At 35.5% G+C, this 27912-nt stretch overlaps 2 protein-coding genes across 15 annotated transcripts in view; one reads left to right on the top strand and one right to left on the bottom strand.

The window, feature by feature from the left end:
* Positions 1–5815, bottom strand: part of SPATA17 (spermatogenesis associated 17) — a 191287-nt gene extending 185472 nt beyond the window's left edge. For all 4 annotated transcript variants that reach the window (XM_073800394.1, XM_019920596.3, XM_033850757.2 and 1 more), the window contains exon 1: positions 5612–5815. In XM_073800394.1, coding sequence (XP_073656495.1) covers positions 5612–5679 — 68 coding nt within the window. In that variant the 5' untranslated portion in view covers positions 5680–5815. The remainder of the gene's footprint in view (positions 1–5611) is intronic.
* Positions 5816–5993: 178 nt separating this feature from the next.
* GPATCH2 (G-patch domain containing 2) overlaps positions 5994–27912 on the top strand; it is a 188646-nt gene continuing 166727 nt past the window's right edge. For 9 of the 11 annotated variants that reach the window (XR_002173280.3, XR_002173278.3, XM_073800361.1 and 6 more), the window contains exons 1-5: positions 5994–6153; positions 15750–16469; positions 21584–21645; positions 24670–24852; positions 25332–25411. Coding sequence is in view for 9 of the 11 variants with exons in the window: in XM_073800361.1 (XP_073656462.1) it covers positions 6098–6153; positions 15750–16469; positions 21584–21645; positions 24670–24852; positions 25332–25411 (1101 nt within the window). In the remaining 2 variants the exon portion in view is untranslated. Of the gene's footprint in view, positions 6154–6179; positions 6320–15749; positions 16470–21583; positions 21646–24669; positions 24853–25331; positions 25412–25538; positions 27556–27912 lie in introns of those variants that run through there. The other 2 variants (XM_019920486.3, XM_073800359.1) reach the window with 2 other exon arrangements.

Genomic DNA, 27912 nt, shown 5'->3' with positions numbered 1-27912 from the left:
TTACTGGGTGCTAACTAACGTGACAAAAAATCATTTAATTTTCTTAGTTGACATCTCAATAGGCATTATTGCCTCATTTACAGATGAGAAAGCTGATATTTAAAGTGTTTAACTAAGGTAAGAGTATAAATTTAAGAGCTTAAGTTTAAGCCTAAAGTAACACAGAATTAGGCTTTCAACTGTTCCTGCACTCTGGCATAAATCATCCTTGTATGCTTGGCAGAAGCCTTGCTAAATTTTACTGGTCAGAATTGAGTCCCACTGAACAGAAAAATCAGCAACTAATTAGAATCAGAGGAAGAGACTCGTGTCTATCCGACTAAGTGCTATTTACAATCTTTAGGCTACTAGGACCAAGATGATTGTCCAAGGTCAAGGACATCAAACCAACTAATTAAACTAAGAATACAGTCAGGAACCTTTGACTATGTTGGAGTTAGAAACAAATTGATTATGTTTATGGGAATAATGGATTCCAGAATCAGGCCAACTTAAGGAACATTATACTTTAGGTTGACACAAGGTAATGAAGTCCAGGTAAATCGCTGGTCTTGTACTGGAGAGTACTTGCCATACCAGGTGTTTCCCTTTCCTCAACTTGACCTTAGAAAGGCAGGTTAGACCTTATGTATTTGATGTACCTAATTCCATGCAGGGACTTGATTTCAAGGCCCCATACTCCAAGCATAAGGTTTGGACTGAGATGAATCAAACTTCATTAGATCTTTGATCTTTTTGAACAAGTAACTTACACTTTTAAGATCTCATTTTCCTCCGTTGTAAAGTAGGAATAATAAAAATCACTTCATATGATTACTGTGAAAGTCAAAATAAAATAATATTTGTGAAAGCACTTAACAGAGTTCTCAGCACATACCAGATATTCAATTGCATTTATTTCTCTTTCTACTCCCTTCTCTCTATCCTCACGCACTCCCCATGCCCCGTTTCAGAGGGTAAGGGATCTGGAAATTTGAGTTAGCCACTTAGTCTCTACAGTGTCTCTGTAGAACTTCTAGCCCTCTTCCTGAGCAACCGCTTTCTCAATATTCCCCTACACATACCCTTCAGCTAAGTTAATTAGAAGAGATTTTTGACATATATTAGGTTAATTTCTGCTTATATACCTTTAGAAAACTATATATGGTTTAAAATGATTTCATATCTTATTTATTTTTCTCATAAAGCCAAATTTGACTTAAATTTTCTTAACAAGCAAAACAGGCCACAAAGAGTTAAACTAATAAACGATGGAATTGGAGGAGGAAAGCAGAAAAAAGAAAACAAAATCAAAATGCTCTACCAATTTCAAAATAAGTTCGGAGTTTTCTTCATTATTTATTTTTAAAGACAGAAGTCAGATCAAGTCACTCCTCTATTGAAAATCCCCTATGACTTCCTATCTTAATCAGAGTAGAATCCAATATCTTTACTATGGCTTAAAAGCTCCAAATGATCATGCAGGCTTCTGACAACAGGGCCATAGCACTTGATGTTACAGCTCCTGAAGGCTCATCTCTGAGATCCCTATCTAGTAGGCCTACTCATCCACTTTTATTAGGTCTCTGTTTAAATATTACCTGATCAGAGGAGCATCCTCAGACCACTCTATTTAAAACAGGATGTTTGTTCACACTTTGCTCACCCTACCTTGCTTTATTCTTGTTGGTTACAATCACCTCAAGACAAAATATTATATGTAAGTATATTTATGTTCTGTCTCCCTCATGACTCTTTTGTTCACTGCTGTATCCTCAATACCTAGAACAGTCCTTAGCACATAATAGGTGCTCCATTCATATTTAATTAATCAGTGAATATTTAATTCATAAATATCGTATTGAGAATCTAAGTAGAGTGCATTAAGTTGTCATAAGAAATGTTAGAAATAAATTCTCTTCTGAATAATATTAAAATCTAAAAAAAAAAATAAAACACATCTTCTACATGAGAAGTCATGACAGAGGGACAAGAATTAAAAAGTAGCTTAACATAGGGTGAACATGTAAAATGCCTATGTATCAATATGTATATGTAGAAATGAATCACTTTGCTGTACACCTGAAACTACACAACTTTGTAAATCAACTATACTCCAATATAAAATAAAAAATTAAATTAACAAAAAAGAAACGAACTTAACCCATCACAAATTTCCTGGGTTCTAATTATTTAAAACCCTAAAATGTGCTGTTTGTGAAGAGAAATATACAAAAACGATATGATTAACTCAGATCAGATAAAAGAGGATCAATATTAATATTACAAGTTGTATGTTGCTGCATTAAATCTGTTTAAAGAAATAATAAAAATAATTTTAAAAACTGCTAGTAGTATTCAAAGGTGAAACATTTTGCACATTCAAAAAAGACCAATATATAGCCAATAATGAAGAGACACACACCAGTACACATATATAAGCTAAATAACATGACATAAAAGGATACCATACAGTGGAAACTCAGTGGAATTAAGTGGAAGAGGGACATTTTGAACTCATTCCTATTAGCATTTGACAGATCAACTAGATGAAATTTATATAAGGATATGGGGAAAATGAACAATATGATTAATGAACATATACCAAATTCTCCTTTCCACAAATAGGATAGTATAAATGACCAATAAGTCAAAAAGAAATCTCAGTAATTCAGAAGAACAGAAATGAAACTAGGAAGTAATAGTGAAAGTTAAAAAAAAGGCCAATACTTAGTCAAATAACAACTGTGTATTATCTTTGTGCCACCCTGTAACATCCTAGACACAATATTCAGTCTCTTTGATGAGTAGACCACCAAACATGAGTGCCCACCAAACATTTCTTGTGGGGGCAACTTCCCAAAGGGCTTGGACAGGTTTGGTAATGCACAACTCTACCTATGCCCCTAGCTTTCTTATCACATCAGCTACCACCATACTTGCTTTTCACTTCTTGGAATTCCAAATCTTTCCCCTATGTTAGGCAGAGAAGCTTCTCTCTTCCTGGGTGGACACCCAGGCCCTGGAGGATTCAGGTGCTAATCTAAGCACTTAGTCATAGTATATTTTTCCCAGCAAAGTCATGTTTCAACTTCAGAGGCAATCTGGTGCCAGCTGTTAGGTAGAAACATTTTTGCCACTGTCTTGTTACCAACATAGAAGACAATAAAACAAACCAAGAAGAATTAAAATTGTTTCTTCCAACTCTGGTGCCTACATGCTAATGGAGTTGAAACAGTATGCTCATGCCATTTGGATTTCTGGATCTTGGTGCTTCCTGTCAGTTAATTCATCAAAACCAGTGTAGTGGGAAGAAAATCTTGTCTAGTATGGTAGTGAAGAGCATAAGCCTTAGAGTTGGGTTTTTTGGTTTTGAGACTTAGTAGCTGTATGACGTCATACAAATTATCAATCCATCTGAACCTTATTTTCTTTGCCTCATGTAAAGAAGGAATAAATATATAACTTGTACGGACGTTTACAAATTAAACGATAGGCCCATACACCATTTTTTTTTCTTACAAAATCTCCCTTTTTATGCAAAATGGGGCCTGACAGGAACTCTTGTGAGAAATGCAGATTTGCTGGCCATAACTGAGACCCACTGAATCAGAATCTGCATTTTACCAAGACCCTCAGGTGATTCTCATGTACACTGAAGTTTGCAAAAGAACTAATCTAGTCAATAACAGATGAGAAATGACAACAATTTCTTAAGGAAATTGCCCGTTTAATTTTTCATATACTAACATTTTATATGGTTTTTGCTCCTATGCTAATCAATACCCTTTTTTTTAAAACTAGGCAAACTTGGAAGTTTTGATTCCTTCGTGATCTTTAGAGACTTTCCTTCATACTGAAAATATTAATAATAAATGAAATGGAAGGAATGCCAGCCTATTCTCATCATGGCCTTTGTATGGCCCTAGTTTTTTCTCCAAACCACCTCCAGCTTTGGGAAAATGTGCCCATTGTCAAAAGTCAGGAGATGGAGACAAAGATTAACACTGAAATCTTTAGAAAAAAATTATGTCTGTTTGCAGTTGCATGACACTTCACCAAGCTTTTCTAGAACACTGTTCTCAAGCTCTAAAAATATAGATTAATACATTCACTTGTAAAGTTGTGAAAATCAAATGAACACTGTATGGAAAAGTTCCTAATGCAATGCCCAGCATATAATCAGTGCTCAAGAAATGTTAGTCATTTCCCTTCCTGTTCATGCTTGCTCTGTTGTAATTATCTTTTAAATGCCCATATTCCATACTAGGCTGTGAACATCAGAGGGATGGAATTTATTTCTTTTAGATATCTAAGTCATAAATACAGGACCTTCCACATAATTTATCTATAATTATAGATAATACATAATTTCTGTCTTTAGCTATTTTTCATACATTTATGTAAACCAGGACCAATGATTGATTGAAAGATTCATTTATGGAATTATTAGACAAGTAATTATTGTGCAGCTAAGAGGGATGATACTTATATATCTCATATATTATCTCACAACAGAATGTAAAATTAAATTGTGATCAAGTGCTGTAAAAGGTACACGGTGCTCTAAGAATGTAGTAGGTGAGAAAACTGTTAGAATAAGAACAGCTCAGCACTGTAAAAGGTACACGGTGCTCTAAGAATGTAGTAGGTGAGAAAACTGTTAGAATAAGAACAGCTCAGCAAGGTTCTGTCTTCTTGGCATGTTTTCCATTGGTCTAGCATGTCACTATCTTCTACTATGGTCTGATTTACTTTTTTTGGATTTTTTCTTAAGTTGGAAAATCTCCTGAGGCACTGCTTCCAGAAGGCCAGTGTTCAAATGAACCACTAGTGAGAAGATTAGGTGTAGAGAGATGGATAAGGCCGCTAGTGTCTTCCTTAGCCCTCTTCTATTAATTAACATATTGGTACTGATTATCCTGTCAGAATAGTTTAGAGGGCTTCCCTGGTGGCGCAGTGGTTGAGAGTCCGCCTGCCGAGGCAGGGGACACGGGTTCGTGCCCCGGTCCGGGAAGATCCCACATGCCGCGGAGCGGCTAGGCCCGTGAGCCATGGCCGCTGAGCCTGCGCGTCCAGAGCCTGTGCTCCGCAACCGGAGAGGACACAACAGTGAGAGGCCCGCATACCACAAAAAAAAAAAAAAAAAAAAGAATAGTTTAGATACTGTCACTTCGGGAAGACAATTGAGTCACAGAACAGTTGAGTTCAATGATATTTGTGCCATAAAGGAGGTTCAAATCCCCAGGTAGATGGGGGATACTCTGAGCTCACCCAGCTAAGGAACCTGGGCGACCCCAGTCAGGCCATTAATCCTTCCACAAGGAGGACACAGGTTTCATCACATTGCTGAGTGATTATGTCAAAGGAAAACACTTCATTTTACAATTTTAATTATACTGGAATTTTAAAAATCATCTCCAGCTGATAACCATGGCTTCCTGTATCTATAATCCCCCTGTATGCTAACACTACTTTTAAATTTGCGATTCTGTTTGCAGCCCACAAATGACGAAGAGAAGTGGGTGGTACTCAGCGAGTTAGGGAATTTGCTCATAGGAAGCTCCTGTTGAGGAATAACGGGCTGGGGATGAAGCCAGGCCTTTTCGCGCTCCCCCAGTTGATGCCCTACCTGTTCCTGTAGTAGTACTGATGTGCTACAGTCGTCGACCGAGCTTGCAAACGGGCTAACGTGGCCATAGCCTCAGCGCGCCAGCTGCACCACTGGAGTTACTCTGGGTCTCCTAGGCAACCGGGCTAAACCATTCCGCTGGTCCCGGGGGTTCAACTTTTCGTTGACTTTACATTTTCTCCCTCACACTGTTTCAGTTTCCGGAAGACTAGAAAGAAAAATTAAGAAATTTTTCTTATGAAAAATTTCAAATTATTGGCTTCTATATCTTCTGCGAGCAAAAGGAGGAGACTCTCGGAGAAGGAAGCTGGGGTGGGGGCGGGGAGGAGAACTAATGGTTGCTCCCGGCATCCGGTTTCCGCCTCCAGTCGGCTTCCGGAAGCTCAGCTCAAAATGCTGAACTGCTCCTGGGAAGCCGGTGGTGCTGTGGCAGTTGGAGTCTGTTCTCGGGCCTGAGGCTCGAGGCCAGGCTCCTGGGTGTCGTTAATGTTCGGGGCCGCCGGGCGCCAACCGATCGGAGCTCCAGCCGCCGGGAACAGCTGGTGAGGCTGGCGGCCCAGGGGATGGGAGATCTGGAAAGGGTGTGATGGCCGGAGGCCGCTGGACCTGGAATGGAAGGGGGAGGGAGTTGTAATGGATGATCTGAAGACCTTTAGGCCTTGCTCTCACTCGTGCCTGGGATGGACGCAGTTTGAGGAAGGCGTTGAGGTGTGTGCTAAAGATTTGCGAAGGAATACAGTTAATGCTTGCTGATGGCTTGTCTACCACGCCACGATAATTTAGGCGTGAACCTTTCTGTACTCCAGGAGCAATTCATTTCCTCATCGATTGTTGACAAGACGAGGGTACAGAAGAATGTATCTTAATATAGGCCTTATTTCCTCATTTGCCTTTTTAAATTTACTAGATTATCCCAGGTGTTTTGGAAGATCAAATCCCAGAAATCTAGACTCCTGGAAGTTCAGTAGTGGAGGAGACTTCGCCCTCCTACCCCGGGTTTTTGGAGTAGGAGTAACCTACCAGTTTCTGCCCCTTGAACGTTCCATTTTAGTTCAGATGAGATGTGCATGGGGTGTCCCTTGAGAACATGTAAATGTCAGGATTAAATTTGGAGTTCGACTACAGTATCAGAGCACCAACGCCACTTTAGAATAATAAACTGCTTTGACTTGTCAGGGTGCTTTCACAAATACACACACTTTACCTTTATGACAGCCCTATGCTAGGAGATGATCAGAGGCACAGAATAGTTAAGTGACTTGTCCAGTGTTGAGATGCATCCTTTAGTCCTAGAGCTAGAAGCTGGGTTTTGGATTTCTAGTTGAAAGCTCTGTAATTCCGGTCTTGTTTTTCTCCCAAACCCTTTTCCTCCAAGTCTACCTAAGACTAACAGTGAAAGAAGCAAAATTTCCACTGACTGGCCTCAAACATAAAGTGTTGAACAACAGGTGAAATGCAGCTGTAATATGTCTGTCCATTCCTAGATCTGCAGCAAATGAGAATATGGGGGATTCTAGTAGCCTGTGATCTGAAGAATTTCTTTTGCATCACCTATCACTGAAAAGTTAAAAGAATATCTTGCCTAAACTGTTTTGAATGAGATCATATCATTCTGTAGTTCATTTTATAATGAATATAGACTTGTTTATGCTCCTTTTTAAAAAATTGTCTTAGTTGAAATATAGTTGATGTACAATATTGTATTAGTTTCAGGTGTCCAGCATTGTGATTCAGTATTTTTACAGATTATACTCCATTGAAAGTTATTACAAGATAATGCGGAGGGGCAAATTAGGGGCATGGGCTGAAGACATACAAACAACTATGTATAAAATAGATTAGCAACAAGGATATACTGTATAGCACAGGGAACTATAGCCATTATCTTGGTTATGCTCCTTTTAAATGCTCACATTATCCTGTGAGAAAAATAGCACTTTTTTTTTTAAATGAGCCTTTTTTTTTAAATGGTGAAGCAATTAGCATAAAATAAAACACATAGTTCTTAAGTGTTTAGTATTTTTAGTTTTGACAGTTGTATACACTGTGTAACCACAACACAAAACAAGATATGGGACATTTCCATCACCTCAGGGTTCCCTCTCCAGGGTACCTTTCTTAATGTTTCACCATTAAGCATCTCTTTAAGAGGCGGGGGAAGACAAAATGTGCTCTGTAGACTGTAGGTCTGCTCTTGTTATAGTGATACTGATTTGTGTGATAAGTGACTATTTAATTTAAAAGTATGACTCTTTCAACTCCTTTCTCACCCTTCCACCTTCCACCCAATTCATGGTTAGGTACCTCTTTATAATATAGAGATACTATGCCTGTGTGTTTTATGCCAGTGACGAAATATCAGTGCCACTAGGGATGCTACTACTAAGCAGTTATTTGGTGCCGGGTTTTAAGTACATGTATCATCTCTTGTAAGTTTTTTGAGGTAGGTGCTATTATTTTTTGCATTTTAGAGGTGGTGAGACAGGAGCAAATGTAGTTTAAATATACACCCAAGTATCATATTTGCAGTATGATTACAGTATATCTAAAAAAAAAAATTCTTAACTCTCCTAGCATACTGCCTATGTGTCCGAATGAGATTCCATATCACAAGGAGTATATAAACCGGAAAGTATATGCCCAGATTCGTTAACCAGGCTAGAATTCCTGATGTATCTAACTCCCATCTTGAGTTCAACTTTTTCTCCAATGTCCAGGCTGGTTTTTCAATTTTCAGGCACCACATGGGTAAATGTAGATGATTCCTTTCTTTCTTAATAGTTTGTTAAAAGGTAGAACTGATATATTATTTTATAATTTAAAAGCCTAAGGAAGAAAAGTTTTATACAATTAAATAATAAAAATTCTATGTTTTTTGTGTGTCAGGAAATATATGTTTTTTGTGCAAGTTATTATATAACTTTAGTTATTTAGTTATTTAGTTAACTTTAGTTATTTAGTTAACTAGTTATTATATAACTAGTTATTATATAATATAGTTCATATTATATTTTTATAAAATCTTTATAGCTGGAATGTGTATCTTCTCTTCCTGCCACCTCATTCACATACAATTTTGAAAGTAGGGTCCAAAAAGTATCTATTTTGGTACTTAAAATGTTAACCTGCCTTTTAAAATTTGAGTCATTTAATGGACAAATCACATTTAGAATTTTGACACACTTTATTACTTTTTACTTTATTAGTGCTTTATATTTAAAGTCAATTTCTGAGGGTTTTTTCTGGGGGGGAAAAGATTTTGGACGTTGAACTGAACAGATTTTTTAAATTAGTTCTTGATAATGAAACTATTGAATCATTACTGATCTACTGAGCTATAGTATCTATTTATTTCACTTTATGTGACTTTGCTTTAAAAGAAAGCCCATTACAAATAAACTATTGATTCTGGACCTTTTCTTCTATCATTTCATTTCTATTTGCTATTTTGATTTTCTTTAGGTCTGGAAAACTGCATAGTGAATATGTGCTTTTTAAATAACTGCTTTTTTTTTTGGCCTTTTGTCTTGAACTCAGTTTCATACTGTCAGGTTTGTCTGAGTCAGGTTTCTGTAATTTGAAATCTGGATTGTTCAAATTTTCAGTCAAGTCATATATTTCCTTTGTTGTTTGTTCATTCATTGTCATTGATTGGTTTGTTCATCCAGCAGACTTTTTTAAAACATCTGTTATGTGCCAAGCATTATGCTAGGTACTTGTAATTAATATTCAGTTGTCTTCATTCTCATTCCTATTCTAGGAATTCAGAATATATTCAAAAATATTGAGTAGTCACCATGTGTGAGCAATGCGTGAGACTCATTTCCTAAATATTAGAAGGTTACCTAGATGCACTTTAATATTTGCTTGTTAACAAGAATTGTTATGAATTAGTTTTTAGGCTTTACATTGTTTGTTTCAGACTTTGACTTTATTTCCTTAGGCAGTTTTTTATTCAATAGTTTACTTTTTGAAAGTGTTTACAGTTTAAGGAAAGAAGTTTGAATGACTCTTGAAGTCGTTAAATGAAAAAAAAATCAAAAGAATGATCTTCAAATTTAAATGAATGAGCTGCCTTATTAGATCACTATTTGGAAAATAGAATTAGAAAATCACTGTTTGGAAAGTAGAATTAGATTTTTTTTTTTGGTAAAGCCATGTATGAACTGCTTTTTGTCACGTTGCTAGGGTAAGGAGGAAAGAAAGCTTTCTGGGGGTTCCCATGGTGACAGAAGTGACAAAGTAGTGGCTGCCAGCAACACCTCTAGTTGAGTGCAAGTCAGTAGAACTTTTGCTCCCATCATGGGAAATGAGTTTTTCTGTTTGGTGGCGAACCTTGTGGCTCTTAACTTGGAAGGATGATATCCTTTCATCTTTTTTTCCCTTATATCTGTATATTAATTATTAGGATAGGAGTAGGTCAAATACACAGCATTAATTTTTTTTTAACCTGAGATTTTTGGGTTTGTTTGTTTTTTGATCGATAAAAGTCTTTAAGGAAGTGCTTAAATTTCTTGAAATTCTATGAAAGATTTTTACAAATGTCTGTTGACTCCTCTCTCACCGTCATTCAGAGAGGTTCAAGAACTCAGAAAAGTTGATGGTCTTAGCTTTTATTATGACATACTCAGGATTCATAGTATACTTTGTACCTTAAAAGAAGAATGATTTGGTATTTCAATAACAGTTTCCTCTTATTTGTGTGTAGAGGTTGTTGAAAGATGAAATAACTGCTCTCACACGTAAGTACCCATTCTTATCCTCACAGAATCCCTACAAGATAGTCATACACATTTTTATGAATCAAAAGATAAGTAATTTGTCCAAGGTCCTCTGGCTGATGACTATAGTATAATTTAGCTTCCAAATTCTTGCTTTGACTCTTAAAGCTCATGTTCCCTACAGTTTCCTCCCAGCCTTTTTTTCCCCCTAGTGAATTCTATTCCGTATTTATTGCCTAGTGTCAATGTAAAGTTATAATTAATCATTTGCATGTTTCAGAATAAGATAGATTCCCCACCCCCCATGCTACTTTTTTAAAAAAGAGAGAAGATTACTTACAATTAATGGTTTATATTGATATGTCAAGGAATTTCTAAACTAGCCCAAGTGTTACCATTTAATGTTAGAGTTATTCTTAATTTCCTATGATCTGTCCCAAAATACATAAATAGAGAAAATTGAAGATGTAATCTCTTAATAGGTTACTAGACTGAGATAAAGACTTGTTTGAACAAATAATGTTACCATTAAGGAAGGAAATCTGTAAATTCCTATGAGCAGCAGAAATCTTAATCAAACTTTAGAACATTCTTATGAATCATATTTTGTTAAATTAGTCATAAAATTTAGCCCTTGATGTGGCATCTTTAAGGCTCATCATTTGCCTGTTTAGTCTCCCACGGTCATGGTCTACAGTATTATGTGTTCATTTTAATGTTTGGCTATTTGCTATATACTTTTAGGACCAACCAACCTTTCCTATCTTAAGTAAAAGCTAACATGAATATCAAGGCATGCTAATTCCAAAACTATTTTCTTCTTAAACTTGTGGTAGTAATAGTATATATTCATCAGCATAGTTCTTGACTATGTACTGTTGGTTCAGTGTTTTTGTACTCACTGAATTTTTATTCATACAGAATCTAACACGTAAATCGTTATTCCCTTAAATTTTTGAAGCCAATTGAACAGTTGTATTTAGCAATAGGTACCTTTTAGCACTCCACTCCTAAAATTACTTAACTTTGTAGAAGATCTAATCTTTTACAGAGATGAAGATGAGAATTTTACCATGTACGAGGTGGTAAAGAGTTTATTTTTCCTTAACTAGATATGTGAAAGCTGTAGTCAATTACCCTTTAGGTATATCTGGAAGATTTTTGTTTTATAATGAACTTGGTGGGTTTATTCAGTAGACACATATGTCCATCCTCATGTTATAGTTATTTTATCGGTATCCAGAAAAGGAAATTATTCCCTAATTTTCCTATATATGCTATATTTTTCCCTTCTAGGAATAGTAGTTATTGCCAATACAGGCTTCAAAAAAGTAATAATCATTGACAAAATGGTTAGTTGTTGGTTATTGGGGGGAATTTGTTTTCTGGGCTTTCTTGGACTTCAACTTCTGCTATGCCTGCCTCTACATTGTTGACTCCCTTTGAGGCCCTTGGTTCTTTGGTCAACTTGTCAGTTCTTTGAGGACATAGGAGCAGTAACTTAGGACTAGGGCAGCTTCCTGATTCTTCTTCCTTGAACCAAAAACATTCGAAAAAACCCTTAAACTCAGTGCAGTGTTTTCTACGTTAACTCATCTTCCTCACTCTAGAGCATACATTGTTTAGGAAGCCCTTTTCTGAATTAATTAGAACTTGGTGTTAAAGGAAGCCAAGGAGAGAAATTCACTCATTTTACTGGATGTTAAATGTTGCCTGGAGGAGGACAAACAAACAAACAAACTTGACCTTTGGCCAAATATTCTTACCTGAAACTGGAATATCAATTTCTGGGTTGATCATACATTTTATAGATTGCTCAGCATAATATAATACCACCTGAAAAAACAAAATGCTTATCTATTCAAGTCATTTCCTTTTACAAAATCCAACTTTATATAAATAGTGGGACTGTAATTTTATTCTATTCATTTGGACTAGCTTAAGAAAACGATTAGTGAAGTGTTCTCTTAGACATTATACTCAGTGCAAACTATTCCCAAAAGATTTCATTTCCGTTGGGTTCCAAATGAAGAGAAATTGTTTTATAAATGTGAATATAAAACTTACAAATTAGCTAAGTGGTAATTCACTGGATTTTACTATAATTCAGTCTTTAAAACTATGGTTGCTTAATAAACATAGATTTTTGTACAGAAAAGTTAACGTATTTCCAGTTTTCGCCTCCAGTAAGAAAGGGCTTATTTAGGAAGATATCTTTAGGATAAAATGTTTCCGGGCAATGGTCTTCAGTAACTGCCAAGGCAAAGGAAATAAATGAGCTATTGATCATGTGATGGTCTCTTATGATGACTGTTTCTGTGAAGCTTGTTGATGCCAGTTTTACCTGAGAGGTGTAAGTGAAGCAGCTTGACTAGCTGTAATAGTACTGGCTCATTTACAGGAGTTTTGGTTGAGATTGACTTGCAGGACTCTGGTGAGTTGAAACTAAAGGGGAAAAAGTGATTTGAACTCTGAATGTCACTTAAATGTATTTTTTCTGTGTTTTTATAGGGGTTTTTTTGAAAAGCCTTTTAAAGTAGTTTTTTCGTTGATTCATGTTTGAATCACATCATGGAATAAGTTAGATTCTTCTAGTTAAAATACTTTTTATTTTCTCTTAAGAAAATCAATATAAAATCAGATAAGGCTGGCACAATTTTAATAATGTTATAAAGAAATTTTGCTTTCATTTTTAGTAATAGTATTGGTTATATTTGGTTAAACTGCATTAGTCACAGCAGTATAATGAATTAATTTAAATGAAATTAATGAATAGTATCAAATTTCAGTAGATTAAATCTGATGTGCTAAGCTTTTTCTAATGTTAGGACCATTACATTTTCTCTTCTAAAGTAAAGCACTAAAGTTTAACTTCCAAAATAACCTGCAATTTTAGTTGGAGATTATATTCATGCATTGAGTTAATTAATTTCATATTACTATTTAGAACCAGTCATTCACACATTGATAAGAAAACCATTTCTTCAAAAAGTAAATTCCTCCAGAACCAGGTGATACTGAGGCTCTTTATTGTAGTACATGTTAAACTGGCTTCCAGTGAATTTTTTTAAAGGTACGGTATTGTTTTCAGAGATAATAATTCTCAGACTACGTTTCCTCCAAAGAAATAGTGTTAAAGGAAAAAAACAAAATATTCACTGCAATAAATGGAAAACAAAAAAGGCTATTATTAACATTTAGGTATTGAAATAAGATCCATTTGGCTTATGTAGTTGGAATTGTAGCCCTTGTATTGGCTTAATGCTAATTCCTATGTGACGCATATTTCTCTTCATCAAATTCAGTGTTCTGAAACCCGAGTAACCTTTTAAGGGCAAAAAAAAATTTTTAGCGGCCCTCCAGAGTTCATTTAAAATATATATATTTGAATCACCATGTTTTTGAAAAATGTTTGTCTATATAGACTTTTTGTTTATTCATTCAGAATGTCTAAGGAGATAGATCTGGAAAATACAAACCCACATTAACTGAAAGACAATGTCCTATTACTTAATTGCTTACAGTGTGCATTTTACTGAGGACTACATCACTGGTTCTTTTCGGCTCACTTTCACCACCCAGCTGCCCAGTGCCTTGTGTTGATTCAGGTCTCCCATCCCTTTTTTCTGTTCCGAAGAATACAATGCTTAACTGTGAGTCATCAGCTTCACATAGATGCGTATTAAATCTGTCTCAACAATAAATAGTATCCTCTGCTGCTAAATCAATCATAAATAAAAATGCAAACCAGATACTGGACTTGTGTAGCTGTTCTTGGCTGTAGTTGGGTGAGCATTCAGGCTCGGGAACCAGATTGCCACAGTTTGAATCCTGATTCTACCACTTCCTACATGAGTCACTTTGGGCAAGCCTACCTTAACTCTCTGTTTCTGTGTATTTCTGCTACCGCCTTATAGGGTTATTATGTGAAAATGAAATGAGGTAATGCATATGAAACACTTAGAAATGAGCCTGGCACATAATAAATACTCATGTGTTGGAAGCCTTATGTGTGTTTTATATTGTAAGTGTTAAATCCAGTTGAATCACACGTGTGTTTGTTTTCAAGTTATCATTAAAATGAAAAGATCAAGTTGAAAGTCGTTAAAGGGAACTTGTGAACACCTGAAATTATAAACTATAAAGATTGTATGTAGACCAGGGGTCAGCAAACTATGGCTGGCCATCACTTGATTTTGGAAATAAAATTTTATTAGAACATAGCCATATCCATTCATTTCCATATTTCTTATGATTATCTTGGCCTTACCATGGGAAAAGTTGAGTAGTTGTGACAGACACCTAATGGCCTGTGGAGCCTACAATATTTTCTACTTGGTCCTTTATAGAAAATTTGCCTACCCCTGCTATAGACTCTAGAAACTATACAGTTTATAATCGAGAATATTTTGATCCTAGGTGCTTCTAGAACTCAGTTTAAGAAATGATTGTTCATGATCTTCATAAGAACGGTGCATATTTGAATTACCTGTAATGTTTAAAAAATAAAATCATGTGTCTGGGTGCTGTTGGGTTTGGAAAGGACCCATATAATTTACAAAGGTTCCCAAAGAGCACTAATGTTTATCCCTGCTGACTAGTGGATGATTTTCTCACATAGTTCAGTTTTTTGTTTTTTGTTTTTGTAAGGCCTAAGAGACTGCTTCAGAGTAATGGTAAGAAAAATGATGGGCCATTTTACATCAGTGGGCCTCCAGGTTGAATACGAACAGAGTTTCTGCTGCACTCGGTCGCGAGATTAGTGTGGTCTCAATATATGCCTAGCATTTGGTTAAATTTTCTTTTCACATCTATTACAAACCTTGAACGTAGCTGCCTATCTTTCTGTCTGCCTCGCATGTCATGGCAGTGACTGGGTAGAGCATGTGGTGAGAAAAAGGTTGTATGTTTCCTTGTTTCCTTAGAAATTTGTGTGTGTGTGTGTGTGTGTGTGTGTGTGTGTGTGTGTGTGTGTGTGTGTGTGTGTGTGTGTGTCTGTGGTGGAGGGGGACTGAGAAAGTTCTCTTTCCTCTGTACACCTGCTCTGAAAACTGGCTTTAGGAAAAGGACAGGAGTAGACTAAGGTATGGTGATTTAAGCAGAAATCACTTTTCCATAATTAGACAGTAAAAATATGAAATCACTGGGCTCTTTCATTGCTGATATTATGCTTACTCTATCTTGAAGTAACTCCTGTGTTTAATAAAAGCACTTATACAAGAAAAAACTTAAAAGTGAGTCAGAATATTTGGAACTGTAATATCTTAGATAGGAAAATTAAGCAGCTTTTACACAGTTCTTTATAATAACTATTCATTCTAGTCAGATTTAGAATGAATTGTCTGCTGCAATAAACCAGGTTAATATGGTTGACTCTGACTATTTAAATTTTTTTTTCTTTCTTTAAAAAAATGTAGGCATTTCAGTCGAACCATGGAAGAACTGGTTCATGATCTTGTCTCAGCCCTGGAGGAGAGCTCGGAGCAAGCTCGAGGTGGATTTGCCGAAACTGGAGACCATTCCCGAAGTATCTCTTGCCCTCTGAAACGCCAGGCCAGGAAACGGAGAGGGAGAAAACGGAGGTCGTATAATGTTCATCACCCGTGGGAGACCGGTCACTGCTTAAGTGAAGGCTCTGATTCTAGTTTAGAAGAACCAAGCAAGGACTATAGAGAGAATCACAATAATAATAAAAAAGATCACAGTGACTCTGACGACCAAATGTTAGTGGCAAAGCGCAGGCCATCGTCGAACTTAAATAATAACGTTCGAGGGAAAAGACCTCTCTGGCATGAGTCTGATTTTGCCGTGGACAGCCTTGGGAACAGAACTCTGCGCAGGAGGAGGAAGGTCAAGCGCATGGCAGTGGACTTCCCGCAGGACAGCGCTAACAAGCGGACGGTGACCCAGCCCCTCGAAGGCTGTAGAGATCAGGACATGGACCATGACAACAGAGCTTACCAATGTCACGAGTTTACCAAGAGCAAGGTCAAGAAGAGGAAATTGAAAATAGTTAGACAAGGACCCAAAATCCAAGATGAAGGAGTAGTCTTAGAAAGTGAGGAAACGAGCCAGACCAATAAGGACAAAATGGGATACGAAGAGCAAAAAGTCTCAGATGAACTCATGAGTGAAAGGTGACTTTCCTATTCTCTAAATATAAAAATATGTCTCCACTGTTTGCCGTTGAATGTGTTTCGGATTTTAATTCTATTTTAAAATAATCATAAGTTATAATAATGGTAGTGATATTACCGTTTAACCGTGGTTATATTTACTTATAATTTATGATGTTTAGCACAAAGCAAAATTGCTTGTCTGATCTATGAACAGTCTTTTGATTGTGTTATAATGACTTAATTTTCAGCTACAAAGAGAAAAGGAAATGGATTTTCAATGGGAAAGAATGCTTTTGAATAACAGCGCATTTATAACTGTTAGAATTGCATTTATAATTATTTACTTGTTTAATTATAGAGCTCTAGCCATCGGTGCTTTTTAGTGTCACGGTTCATCAGTTTATTCTGATTCCTGAGAACCAAAGTGGATACCACTTCACTGTGAGCGGCTAGATATTTTAAGAAGTCTGTAGATTGCTAGGAATTCTGATCACTTATGAATTGTAAAACCCAATTTATAGTCTAGAAGCTCCTGATCTTGTCATTAGACAAATGGGAGAAGCAGTAATCCTTTGGCAGTTAGTCTAATCTGTCCATTCTAGAAAAGAGGTATACCACAATGATAGCTGTTAAGGACTGTTTTGACACCTTCAAAAGGTAAGTGATCACTTTTCTTTTACACAGAACTAATGTTACCTGCAGGAATGAGAAAACATTGACACTGTTCATCCTTTTAAGGATGTCGTTGAAATCAAATGTACAACTATGGTCAAGAAAAAAATATTCTTTAAAAATGGTCTGGTAAAGAGTATTTGATTTTTAATTGGTAAGATTGGCATCCTTTTAACCATGTGGATTGTGAGCTATGGATCTCATAAGCGTATATATATATATATTTTTTTCCCCTTGTAAATGTGGTTACAGCTATGCGTAGGACCTGGTATAAGTTTATAGAATGGACCTTTTATTAGAGGTGGTTTGCTATTTATGTAATTTTCCTAAAGAACTAAAAATTACATAAATGTTTCAGGGAGGTTTTGAGAAGTTTATGGTACCTGCTTTTCTTCCAAGAAAGTTGTCATTTTTATACCGGAATGAGAATTATTTGTATGCAGGTATTGGGCCATTGTGACTGAGGACCATCCAGCTTGACTTGAAAGTAATTATCTTGCTTAGTTGCTGGGAGGGAGGGTGTGTGGCAGCGGAGATAGATCCTCAATTCTGGATTATTCACAGATTACCTGCTTTCTGGATTGATTGTGTAAGCCCCTTCTTTTATTGATGTCTTCCTTTTATTGACAGACTGGACTAGAAATGAGATAAAACTCTCTTCATTTCTATTCATTGTAAAAATATTTGAGTATTAGGTGCCATCAGGCTACCCAGCAGTCAACAGGCTAAGTACAAATATTCAAAAAGGATGTTTTCACTCTTGAATAAATTAAATTTATTTCCTCTTATTTTAAACTTACCTATACAGCTATTCTTTGTGGTCACTTAAGAGTTAGGTGCATATTCCCTCTGTGGGAAGATTGCTAAATATTTAAAGTATCTTCCCAACAAGAATAAGCATTTTTTGAGACCACTTCCAAAGCTTTCCTACTATAAAAAGCTATATATTGCCTTGGAACTGATTTATAGATAAGAACGGAACTACTTCACTCTGTGTGTGTGATTTAACACACATTTGAATAACTGCTGTTTACTGTTCACCACTCATGGTCCCAAGACAAATAAGACAGCCCCGGTTCTCTTCAGCCTCATAACCTGGAATAGCCAAACAAGCCAATGATGAAGAAGAAGTGTGCTGAGTGGAAGGTACTGGTGAGGGAAAACTTCCTAAAGAACTGTGACTGAAAGCTTTGTTCAGATATCGAGGAGTTAAGGCGGATCATCCCAGGTAGAGGGAATAATTTATGCAGAGACATGGTTGTGAAGCAAGTGCTATGTACGTGGGAAAGTATAGGTAATGTAACTGCGTTACATAAAGTGGGAGCGGAGGCTACAGCAATAATTGTGTTTTGAAGGCCTGTGTGCAATGGTAGTTTGGATTTCATCATATAAGTAATGGGAAGTCAGTGAAGAATTTTTAGTCAATTAGATTTATATTTTAGCAAGATACCTGACCTTGACAACAGTGGCTCGTCTAGTTTTGGCTGACCTCCGGTCCATCCTTAAGAGGGAGGTGAATTACGGCAGCAGTAGTAGAGGACAAAAAAAATATAGGAGCAGTTTTAAGAGTTGGAATAAGTGGAAGGTTGGCTGCCTATATTTTGGGGAGGATGAATGAGAAAGAGGACTCTCAGATGATGCACAGGTATCAAGAATAGAAAATATAGGAAATGAACAGATCGGGGCAGGGGATTGGGATTGGTATCCATGCGTTAATTCAACAAGCATTCATGGAATATATTCTCCTCTAAACACTGTGCTATAAAAGTCACACTAAAAAAAAGTGGGAAGAGGTGTCCTTGAAGATAAGCCATAATGACCCTCAGCTCCTGAAAATCGAAAACCTTGCTTCCGTTTAAGTTCTTGTTCTGATTTATTGTACCCACTAACAACTACATGATATACTCGGAGCAACTAGCTAGATGTCAATTAGATGAAATGTAAATAAGGAAGCATGTTGTTTAAAACACGTGTAAAAACATCTCAAAGTAGGCCAAGGATCGTTAAGGGCTAAGAGCTGATCTTAGAGAGGGAATTCTGATTTTCTTGTATCTTTAAGAAGAACAGCAGGCAGAGAAGAGAGAGGAGATAGGGATACCTCTTGGAGAAAGGACATAAACAAAAGGACCAGAGATGGGGATGGGAAGAATTTAAGTGGGAGCCCATCCATGGAAAGCCTTGATAACTAAATTTAAGCCTATAAATCTGAGGAAGTAATTTAAGAATTTTTTTTGAATTTAATTTTTTTATACAGCAGGTTCTTATTAGTTATCTATTTTATACATAAAAATTTTAATAGACTTTTTTTTTTACACACAGACATATATGCACCTGTATGTTTTATAAACTTTCTTTTAGAATAGTTCTAGATTTACAGAAAGCTTGCAAAGATAGCACAGTTTCTGTATACCCTGTTCCCATACATCCTACACCCAGCTTCTCCTATTAGTAATATCATCCATTTACTATGGTACATTTGTCAGAACTAATGGGCCAGTGTTGACACATTAACGGAAGTCAATACTTTATTAGAATTTCTTTTGTTTTTATTTACTGTCCTTTTTGTGGTCCAGGATCCCATCCAGGATACCATAATATTTTTAGTCAGCCAGTTATGTTTTGAAAAGATGAAGCTGGCTATGTGTAGAATAGATTAAAGCGGATAAATCTGAACTCAGAGAGATTGGAAGACCATTGAAAAAAATAAATAAATAAAGGCACATAGATTCACAGCCCTTTATCTGCAAATCTGAATCCTGAAAGCTGTGAAAAACTAATTAATTTGTGGCCAGACCTAACTTGACATGTATTTAACATGGATATTCCTTCATTTAATTGAAAAAATATATTAATATGTTTGATTATGAAGTGCTACCCCAGACTCCTCTTAGGCATTTTAGAATGTACCTTTCTAAAGTGTAAAAATGTATGAATTTTAAATAATTTTGCCTCGAGGGTTTCAGAAAAAGAATTTAACCCAAGGTATGTATGTTAAGGCCCTTTATTAGAGTTGTGTTGATGAGGGCGGACGAGAAAGCACTACTCAGTCACAGAGAAAAAAAAAATCCATAGTAGTTTGGTCAGCTAAATAGCAGAAAGATTCTGAATTGTTTTTAATACTCCACTGTGTTTTAAAAACACCACTATGTATAGAAGAGCATATCTGTTTGTAAATAAGAAAATATGTATTGATATGACGCTTTTAAAGAGTATTGTTTTCTTTCCTTAACATATGTGCAGGATAGTTTCATACATTCACTTAATTTGAAGAAAGTTAAAGAAAAAGGTACTAATTCAGTTTCTTGGGAGAATGTGCCACTTAAATTTTTATACTTTTTGTTTATATTTATTTTTTAAAAATCAAACAAAATCTGAAATGATATTTTGTATTCAGAAAAAGTACGTGGATTTAGAATTTCATCTAGAATTTTAATGCTGAACTCCCAATTGAAATATTTTAAAACAGATTAGGATGCTTTTTTTTTAAAAAAACTAAGATTACAGAATTCTCCCTGTTGATGGAAAAGTATTATAATTTAAAAATCACCTGGGGTGATTTCCTGATTGGTTAGAATTAAGAATTACAGTAAAAAGAGAGTATATGAGAATTTTTAAGAACATCACTCAATATTGTTTAAAAACTAAACCCCTTATTATCTGACCTTGTCCTTATGGTTTTTTTAACTAACTAGACTCTCATATAAGCATCGCTTCTGATAAAACTAAGTGACAGTTTAATTCATGTCAGTTGAATATTTACTATTTATTTTCATTTATATGTTAAGTTTGACTCTGTATCATACTCTCCAACTTCTGTGGAAATAATAAGAACCTGTTATTTTTGTATACTTCCTCCTTAATAATTGGCAATATTCATTTTCTGCTCAGAGAGACCTTAGCTTTGATTTAATGGATTGTTACCATTGTAAACTTTTTTCCTCCTTGCCAAATAATAGAGTTGTTGGGAATTCTTAAGTAATGTCTCTTCTGGAATATTTGCAAATATGGTTATGAAAAGTAATTCTATCCCAGGCCCTTGTATTTATTTCATGTGCTGAAGAAAGGCTGAGCCTGCCTTTGATTGGGACTTTCCCCATTTTATTGCGCAGTGGTGTTCAGGGCTCAAGCTGAATTGCCTGGAATAAGAAAGGAGCAGTAAGCATTTGATGAAAGCAGATAATAAAGTGCATCAATTGTGTCAGCACCTCGTTGCAGTCACATCTGGCTTGCTGTCAGAGTCCCATTAGATTCCTGTGGTTTTATGTGCCAAAAATAATATGCTCTGTAGTTAATGGAACCGAGATATTTGCAGTTTGATTAAAAAAAATCATCTTATTTTCTTTCAGATCTTTGTCAGGCTTAAGTTCCATCTCTGAGCTGCCATGTCTCTTTAAAATTTGACAACTGAGAGATCAATTGTTCGTTTGATCTGTTTTTTCTTTTCTTTTCCCTTATTTTAGTGAATCCAGCAGTCTCAGCAGCACTGATGCTGGCTTGTTTACCAATGATGAGGGAAGACAAGGTACTGAGATGCCATTTTTTTATCTCTTTGTGAAAAATGCCTTCATTTTTAAGTTGTGCTTATTACTAGTTGTTTCATAAATTGATGACTGCAATCCATTTACCTTAGTGCAATCCACACACTGCTTAGTGGGCTGGGGTTTAGTTATCTCCAAAAGCTAGTCTGTGGAGCTAATAATGTTAAGGAAGGATTATCTTCCTTGAGAAAGCTTTACATACCTCAAGTCTTTTCAATTTTGTCTCTTTTAGCAAGTTCACAAGACCCTGGTTCTCATTCTCCACCTGGTTCCAAATGTATTTAATTCTGTTTAAGCATTAATAAAGGTGGATTTGCAAGTCATTTGTCATTTTTATTCAGCTGTGACATTTATTCATCCTATCCAGTTTGTAAGTAATTAGACCATTTTCCTGAATTCAATATTGTACACTGTTAAACAGTAATGTCTTTCAACTTACATCTTTCCCATCTTTGAAATTTCCTGAAGCTTTTCACACTTTAACGTGGCATTATTTTGAAACTACCTGTCCCAGTAGAAAATATGAAAACCTTACTAAGGGGGCAGGATACATACATACGAATACTTATCATAAGTGTTTTCTTCCTTTCTTGAGATCTTTAGAGGAAAGCAGTAATTTCTAAGGGAAAAAAAAACCCACAAAAAATTTTTTTAATTATAAATAGTTTAATGATGTTATGAAAAAAAGGATAAAATAATAGCTGCCCCACATTTTTTTCTTAGTCTATTCCTCCTCTTGGCAGTACAAATTAAGTAAATTAAATTATTATTCCTTTTTGCTTACTTGTAAACCATCTGTCCCTGATAAATAGATACATAATTGTTTTGAAGACCGTAGACTTCACTGAAATATGTTAGAACCTCAGGGCTAAGAGTAAGCTTGACTACCTTGATAATATACCTAAATTCTTGTTAAAACACCTATGTCTACCCAAAGTTATGTTATAAACATTGCCTTTGGTAATGAAATGAAATGAAAACACTTTTAAAAAAAATAACGTTTTGACAAGCCTATCCATCTTTGAGAAGCATTGAATGGCTTAGAATAATCTGCTAGCATTTATTGTGAACCTATCATGTTTCATATTGCTAAGTGCTTTTTTACATTTAACTTACTTTAAGTTCTTGTTTGATTCTTAATACAGCCCTATGAGATCTCCCCCTCTTTTTTTTTCCAGGTGATGAAACCCAGACTAATAAAGTTGAAGTAACTTCCCCAGTGTTACAAAACAGGAGAAATCTAATTGTTCTGTCTGACTTTAGAGCCCAAGTTCTTAATCTGTAGCTATTTGATTTCTGTATTAAGAATAAAGTTGTGTATCACATCAAAAATAAAATAACCCCATTTTTCTATTATAATGTTGTCTAATTGGAATTAAGATCTAGGGTAGTCAGTTTCAAGTGACTCCCTTTCTTTTCTTATGCTTATACCTGACCTGTGAACTTCTACTATAACTCTCAATGAAAGTACTAATATATTTGTACTTTGAATTCTTGTTTTTTTAAAAAAATATTTTTTATTAAATCCTCAATTGAAATAAACAGGTGACTTTGGTTTTCCAAATGGTTTAAATTTTTAACTCCCTCATAATTCTAAATACAGCCATTTCCCATAAAATCATTTTCAATGGAAGTTTAAGGGTTTTTTTAGTTTGTGTTTAAAAACATTTGTAGTAAGAGATTTTGGAAACCAGAAATCTTCTGTAAAGGGAAAAAGTTTACAGCAGTTGTGATGACCCTCTTAGAAGCTAGTAGTTTTTCTAAGAATCGTGAAGAAGACTAATGAATCTCAGATCATATTCAAAATGTTATTTGTCTCTTATTTTTAAAACCATCTGCTTTTCTGTTTTTGCTTTTTTTGAGGTTTTTTTTGTTTTGTTTTTTTGTCTCCATATACATCTCTTTATTATTCCTTTTTTAAAAAAATACAAAATACTGTTGATTCGGGGGCTTCCCTGGTGGCGCAGTGGTTGAGAGTCCACCTGCCGATGCAGGGGACGCGGGTTTGGGCCCTGGTCCAGGAAGATCCCACATGCCACGGAGCGGCTGGGCCCGTGGGCCACGGCCACTGAGCCTGCGCATCTGGAGCCTGTGCTCCACAATGGGAGAGGCCACAACAGTGAGAAGCCCACGTACTGCAAAAAAAAAAAATACTGTTGATTCACACCAAGGGCACATTTCAAACTGAATTTTAAATTGATTGTTACTTCATGGTTACACTCAAGGATGGTCCTAGAAGTCAGACTTACTATGAATAGGATTCTGTTTTAAAAATACCTTGCTTGTAGAGGTTCAGTGTAGTTTCTCTGTAAACTCTGTAATGTTGTCACTTTTCATTTAAAATCAACTTTTTCACAACTATTTCTTAATGAACTTAATCAGATTAATTTCATTTAGTCACATCTGTTCATGATTGTTTCCCCCTTTGCACTCCATAGAAATCATGAAATTAAGCTAATTATATACCATTATCAGCTGCAAAGAATGAGTTCTATAATTTTATACCATTTAATTCCTGGCAGGAGATTTATTTTTCCTTAATATGGAAAGGGTAGTAACTTAACTGGATTTCCCTACTGTTTTTGCCAAAGGATTAACCAGTATATTATTGGTTTTCACATTTTTAAATTGGTTCTGAAACATAACATTTTATGTTATTGTTGATGAAAGTTCTTATTATAGTATTAAAAAAAATTTCTTAAGTGAAACCATGCTGTAGAATAAAAAGTTTTCTTTATAGATTATATAGATGATTGCCAGATAAAATACAGGATCCCCAATTAAATTTGAATTTTAGACAAATAATTATTTTTTAGTACAAGTAGGACCCATTTCGTATTTGGACGTATACTAAAAATTTTGTACAAATACTATATATTTATATTAAAAATGAATCATCTAAAATTCAGATTTAATTACCATCTTGTATTTTTTAAATCTGAATCTGACAACTCGGTTTATTTGGATGATAAAACTGAATCTCTGGGGGATTTCTTGTATTTGCACAGGTGATGATGAGCAGAGCGACTGGTTTTATGAAAAGGAATCAGGGGGAGCTTGTGGCATCACTGGAGTCATTCCCTGGTGGGAAAAGGAAGATCCTACTGATCTGGACAAAAATTTACCAGATCCTGTCTTTGAAAGTATCCTAACTGGTTCTTTCCCCCTTATGTCACATCCGGGAAGAAGAGGTCAGTAGCACTGCCTGACTGGTGGATACAGGGGACATATAGTCAGTCTAGGAATAGTCGTTGAAAGAGGAGGCGCTAAATGGAAATGAAAGACTCTAGATGCAAGATGCTATGAGGAAACATGGTGACCAGCAATTCAGCTCCCACTGAATTCTCATGCTTTCAATTTATTAGGAAGGTTGACTTGCTTTCTTGCTAGGCCCATGGTAAAAACGTTGAAATGATAGAAAGATAAATTGGGAGGAAAGAAAAACCCTGGATAATCCTCTAATGCTTAAACAATTGGTTGTCATGTGCTGGCTGCATTAAAACCCTACTAGGCATTGGTTCGGATCTTTTAAGTGTGAATTTTGCCTCTTCCCCACTACTGTTCAATACATTTCCCCCTCCAACTGACTTTGAATTCTGAATTGATAGGATCTTATTCCATGCTCCAATGATCATAGACCCTCCTTCAACTGAGGACTTTGATTTTCCAGGTTTCCAAGCCAGACTCAGTCGCCTTCATGGAATGCCTTCCAAGAATATTAAAAAATCGGGAGGGACCCCAACTTCAATGGTAGGCATGCTTTCTTATTTACTTCTCATGTTTGGAAATGTATCCATTTCTATGGAATAAAAAGCCACATCCTCATCCTTTATTCATATTCTAATGTTATACTTAAAAATAATCCATTTTTTTGTAGGCTACAAACTGGACCAGTGAGATTCCCCTATAAACCAAATCTTCTAATGCTAATAAATTAGTTACGTTTTGAACATCTGGGGAATGACATTCGAGGGAACCTGGCTCCTGTCCTCTTCCCCTGGAGGAATATCACTGAAGTGAGAGCCTCTTTGATGAAAAGATGGGGCTGTTTTTGCTGGAGGACTGGTATTCTTCCTTTAGTCAGAAGTGAACCTGATGGGGGAGGCTTTTAGGGATCTAGGTTGGCCCAGGGTGGATAGAAACTACTGTAAATTCTATATATTTTTCTCTTTTATGATTTTTTTTTTTACATTGAAACCATTTATGTATCACTTGCTTTGCCAAAATGCTAACAAAAGCTAGAGAATTAAAAACTTCCAGATCTCACATCAGTATTCCTTAATGTTTATATTGTGACTGGATAAGAACTCATTTTTACATATCTGACTGTTGTAAATTTAAAAACATGATGCATTGACATTTATGGTTCATTTTTAGAGAAATCTTATATAGCCAACATTATTTAAAATATTTGCATTTTACTCAGGGTATTTTAACAAGGGCTAAGATGAGTAATAGGTAAGGTTGATAATCTGCTAGAGTTTGTATTTTGTTCAAGTTTGCTTTCTACTTGGATAATCTGCTCTGTATTGCAAACCCATTGTATTTTATAGTACAGTTTTTATTGTACTTGGAAAAATCTTAGTTTTAAACTAGTCACGGTGATAACTGGTCTGTGCTAGTGGAATCATTTACTCTTACCTTTTAAATTATCTTCTCTGTCTGATACCTGAAACCGTCAAAATGATCATTCTTGCTTAGAGCGTATTAAACTCATGTGAAAGCTGGTATTTCAACAAATACTGTATGACTGAATCATATTGTCATGTTTAAAAGTGAGAGCTGCTTACACATCCTTAGAATGGCAAATGTGTGTGTCACTGTGAGTGTCAAAAATACTTGCATGAGCTCATTTTCACCAAGCAGAAGGGAAAATGTAACATTTCTATTGATGATATAATTTAGATACTATACTACATTCAGCCCAGTTCTTCAAAATGGTTATATTAAAATGATTAATATTTTTATTAAGTTCTTATAATCGATGAAAATTGTGATTTAATACATGTATTTTTATATTATTGTATGGATTAATTGTTAATTCAGCATTTAATGGCTAATTTAAATATGATGATTGGAAAAGAAACTTAAAGTTGACATTTTCTTTACCTAAAGTTACAATCTGAAAGATTCCAGCAAATGTATTAAGTAGGAATGTGTGACATCTTTTAGATTGCTTGTCTAAACTGGAGAGATTAAAAGTGATAAAGTGCAACTTTGAGTCTCTTTACCTTTGCATATTTAAAGTGATATTTTAGAGGGACAATAATATGGTATTCGGTCATTGTAAGTAAGCTTTTTTGTGCTATGTCCTTTGGAGTGAAACGTCATGATTTTTTTTCTGAATTTACATAAATGTTTTTATTTTCTTTTGTATAACGACTGTCTTTTAGATCTGAATAAGTCACTTTAAAACCTTGGCCTATGAACTTTGCCTTACCAATCGTGAAGCTAGATGAATGCTATCTAGCTCTTGGTTCAGTTTTACCTATTTTCATTTTTGGTTCACTGCTTGCTTGAGCATAGCTGGGATTTGTAGCCCATTTTCTAGGCTTATTGCAATCTCACTGTGGTATTTTATAGAAGCTATTACAACTGATAGGCTAGCTTCATGGTATTGATGATACATGGCTTAACCATAGTAAACGCTGCCTTCCCTCTCTCAATTGTAAAAAGGTGATTAAGTTTCACTTGATGGAGATACACTATATATGGTGTTTATCATGGAACTAGTGCATTAGGCCACAAACTGTTTTCCTGGTCCATGTTTTTTGTATTCAAAATTTTGCTGAAGACAATGGGCTCCTTCAGGGTTTCTTTCTTTCAATTCTGAATTGTCCTTGTTTGAAGTTTTAAGTACTGTAATCTTTTTTTTTTTTTTTTCCAATAAAATATCTGACTTGGGCAAGAAAGGTAAGAGTTCCAATTTGTGCTGATATTTTTAAGTTCCTATGCTAAGTTTTTTGTTGTTGTTGCTTGTACTGTCCCTATTACATGTAACCATCTAGTCTTAAAAATCGTAAGCTCATGAAACAGTCATCTTTAAACAGTATCTCTGACATCCGGTAGTAAGAAATGAAACTTAATTCCTTAGACTTTCACATTGGAAAGCCAGATTGCTTTTAAGAGAGATGAGTTTCCTGAGCAAAGTCAGACACATGTAGCTGCAACCCATTAAATGGAATGACAGCATAGGGTTTCCTTTTCTTAAACAGATGGGTGATGACTACAAAAAATAATGATGTTCTTTG

Source organism: Tursiops truncatus, chromosome 1, assembly GCF_011762595.2.
Source record: "Tursiops truncatus isolate mTurTru1 chromosome 1, mTurTru1.mat.Y, whole genome shotgun sequence".
Lineage (NCBI taxonomy): Eukaryota > Metazoa > Chordata > Mammalia > Artiodactyla > Delphinidae > Tursiops > Tursiops truncatus.
Note: the sequence above shows the minus strand (reverse complement) of the source record. Positions and strands in the feature narration are given on the sequence as shown.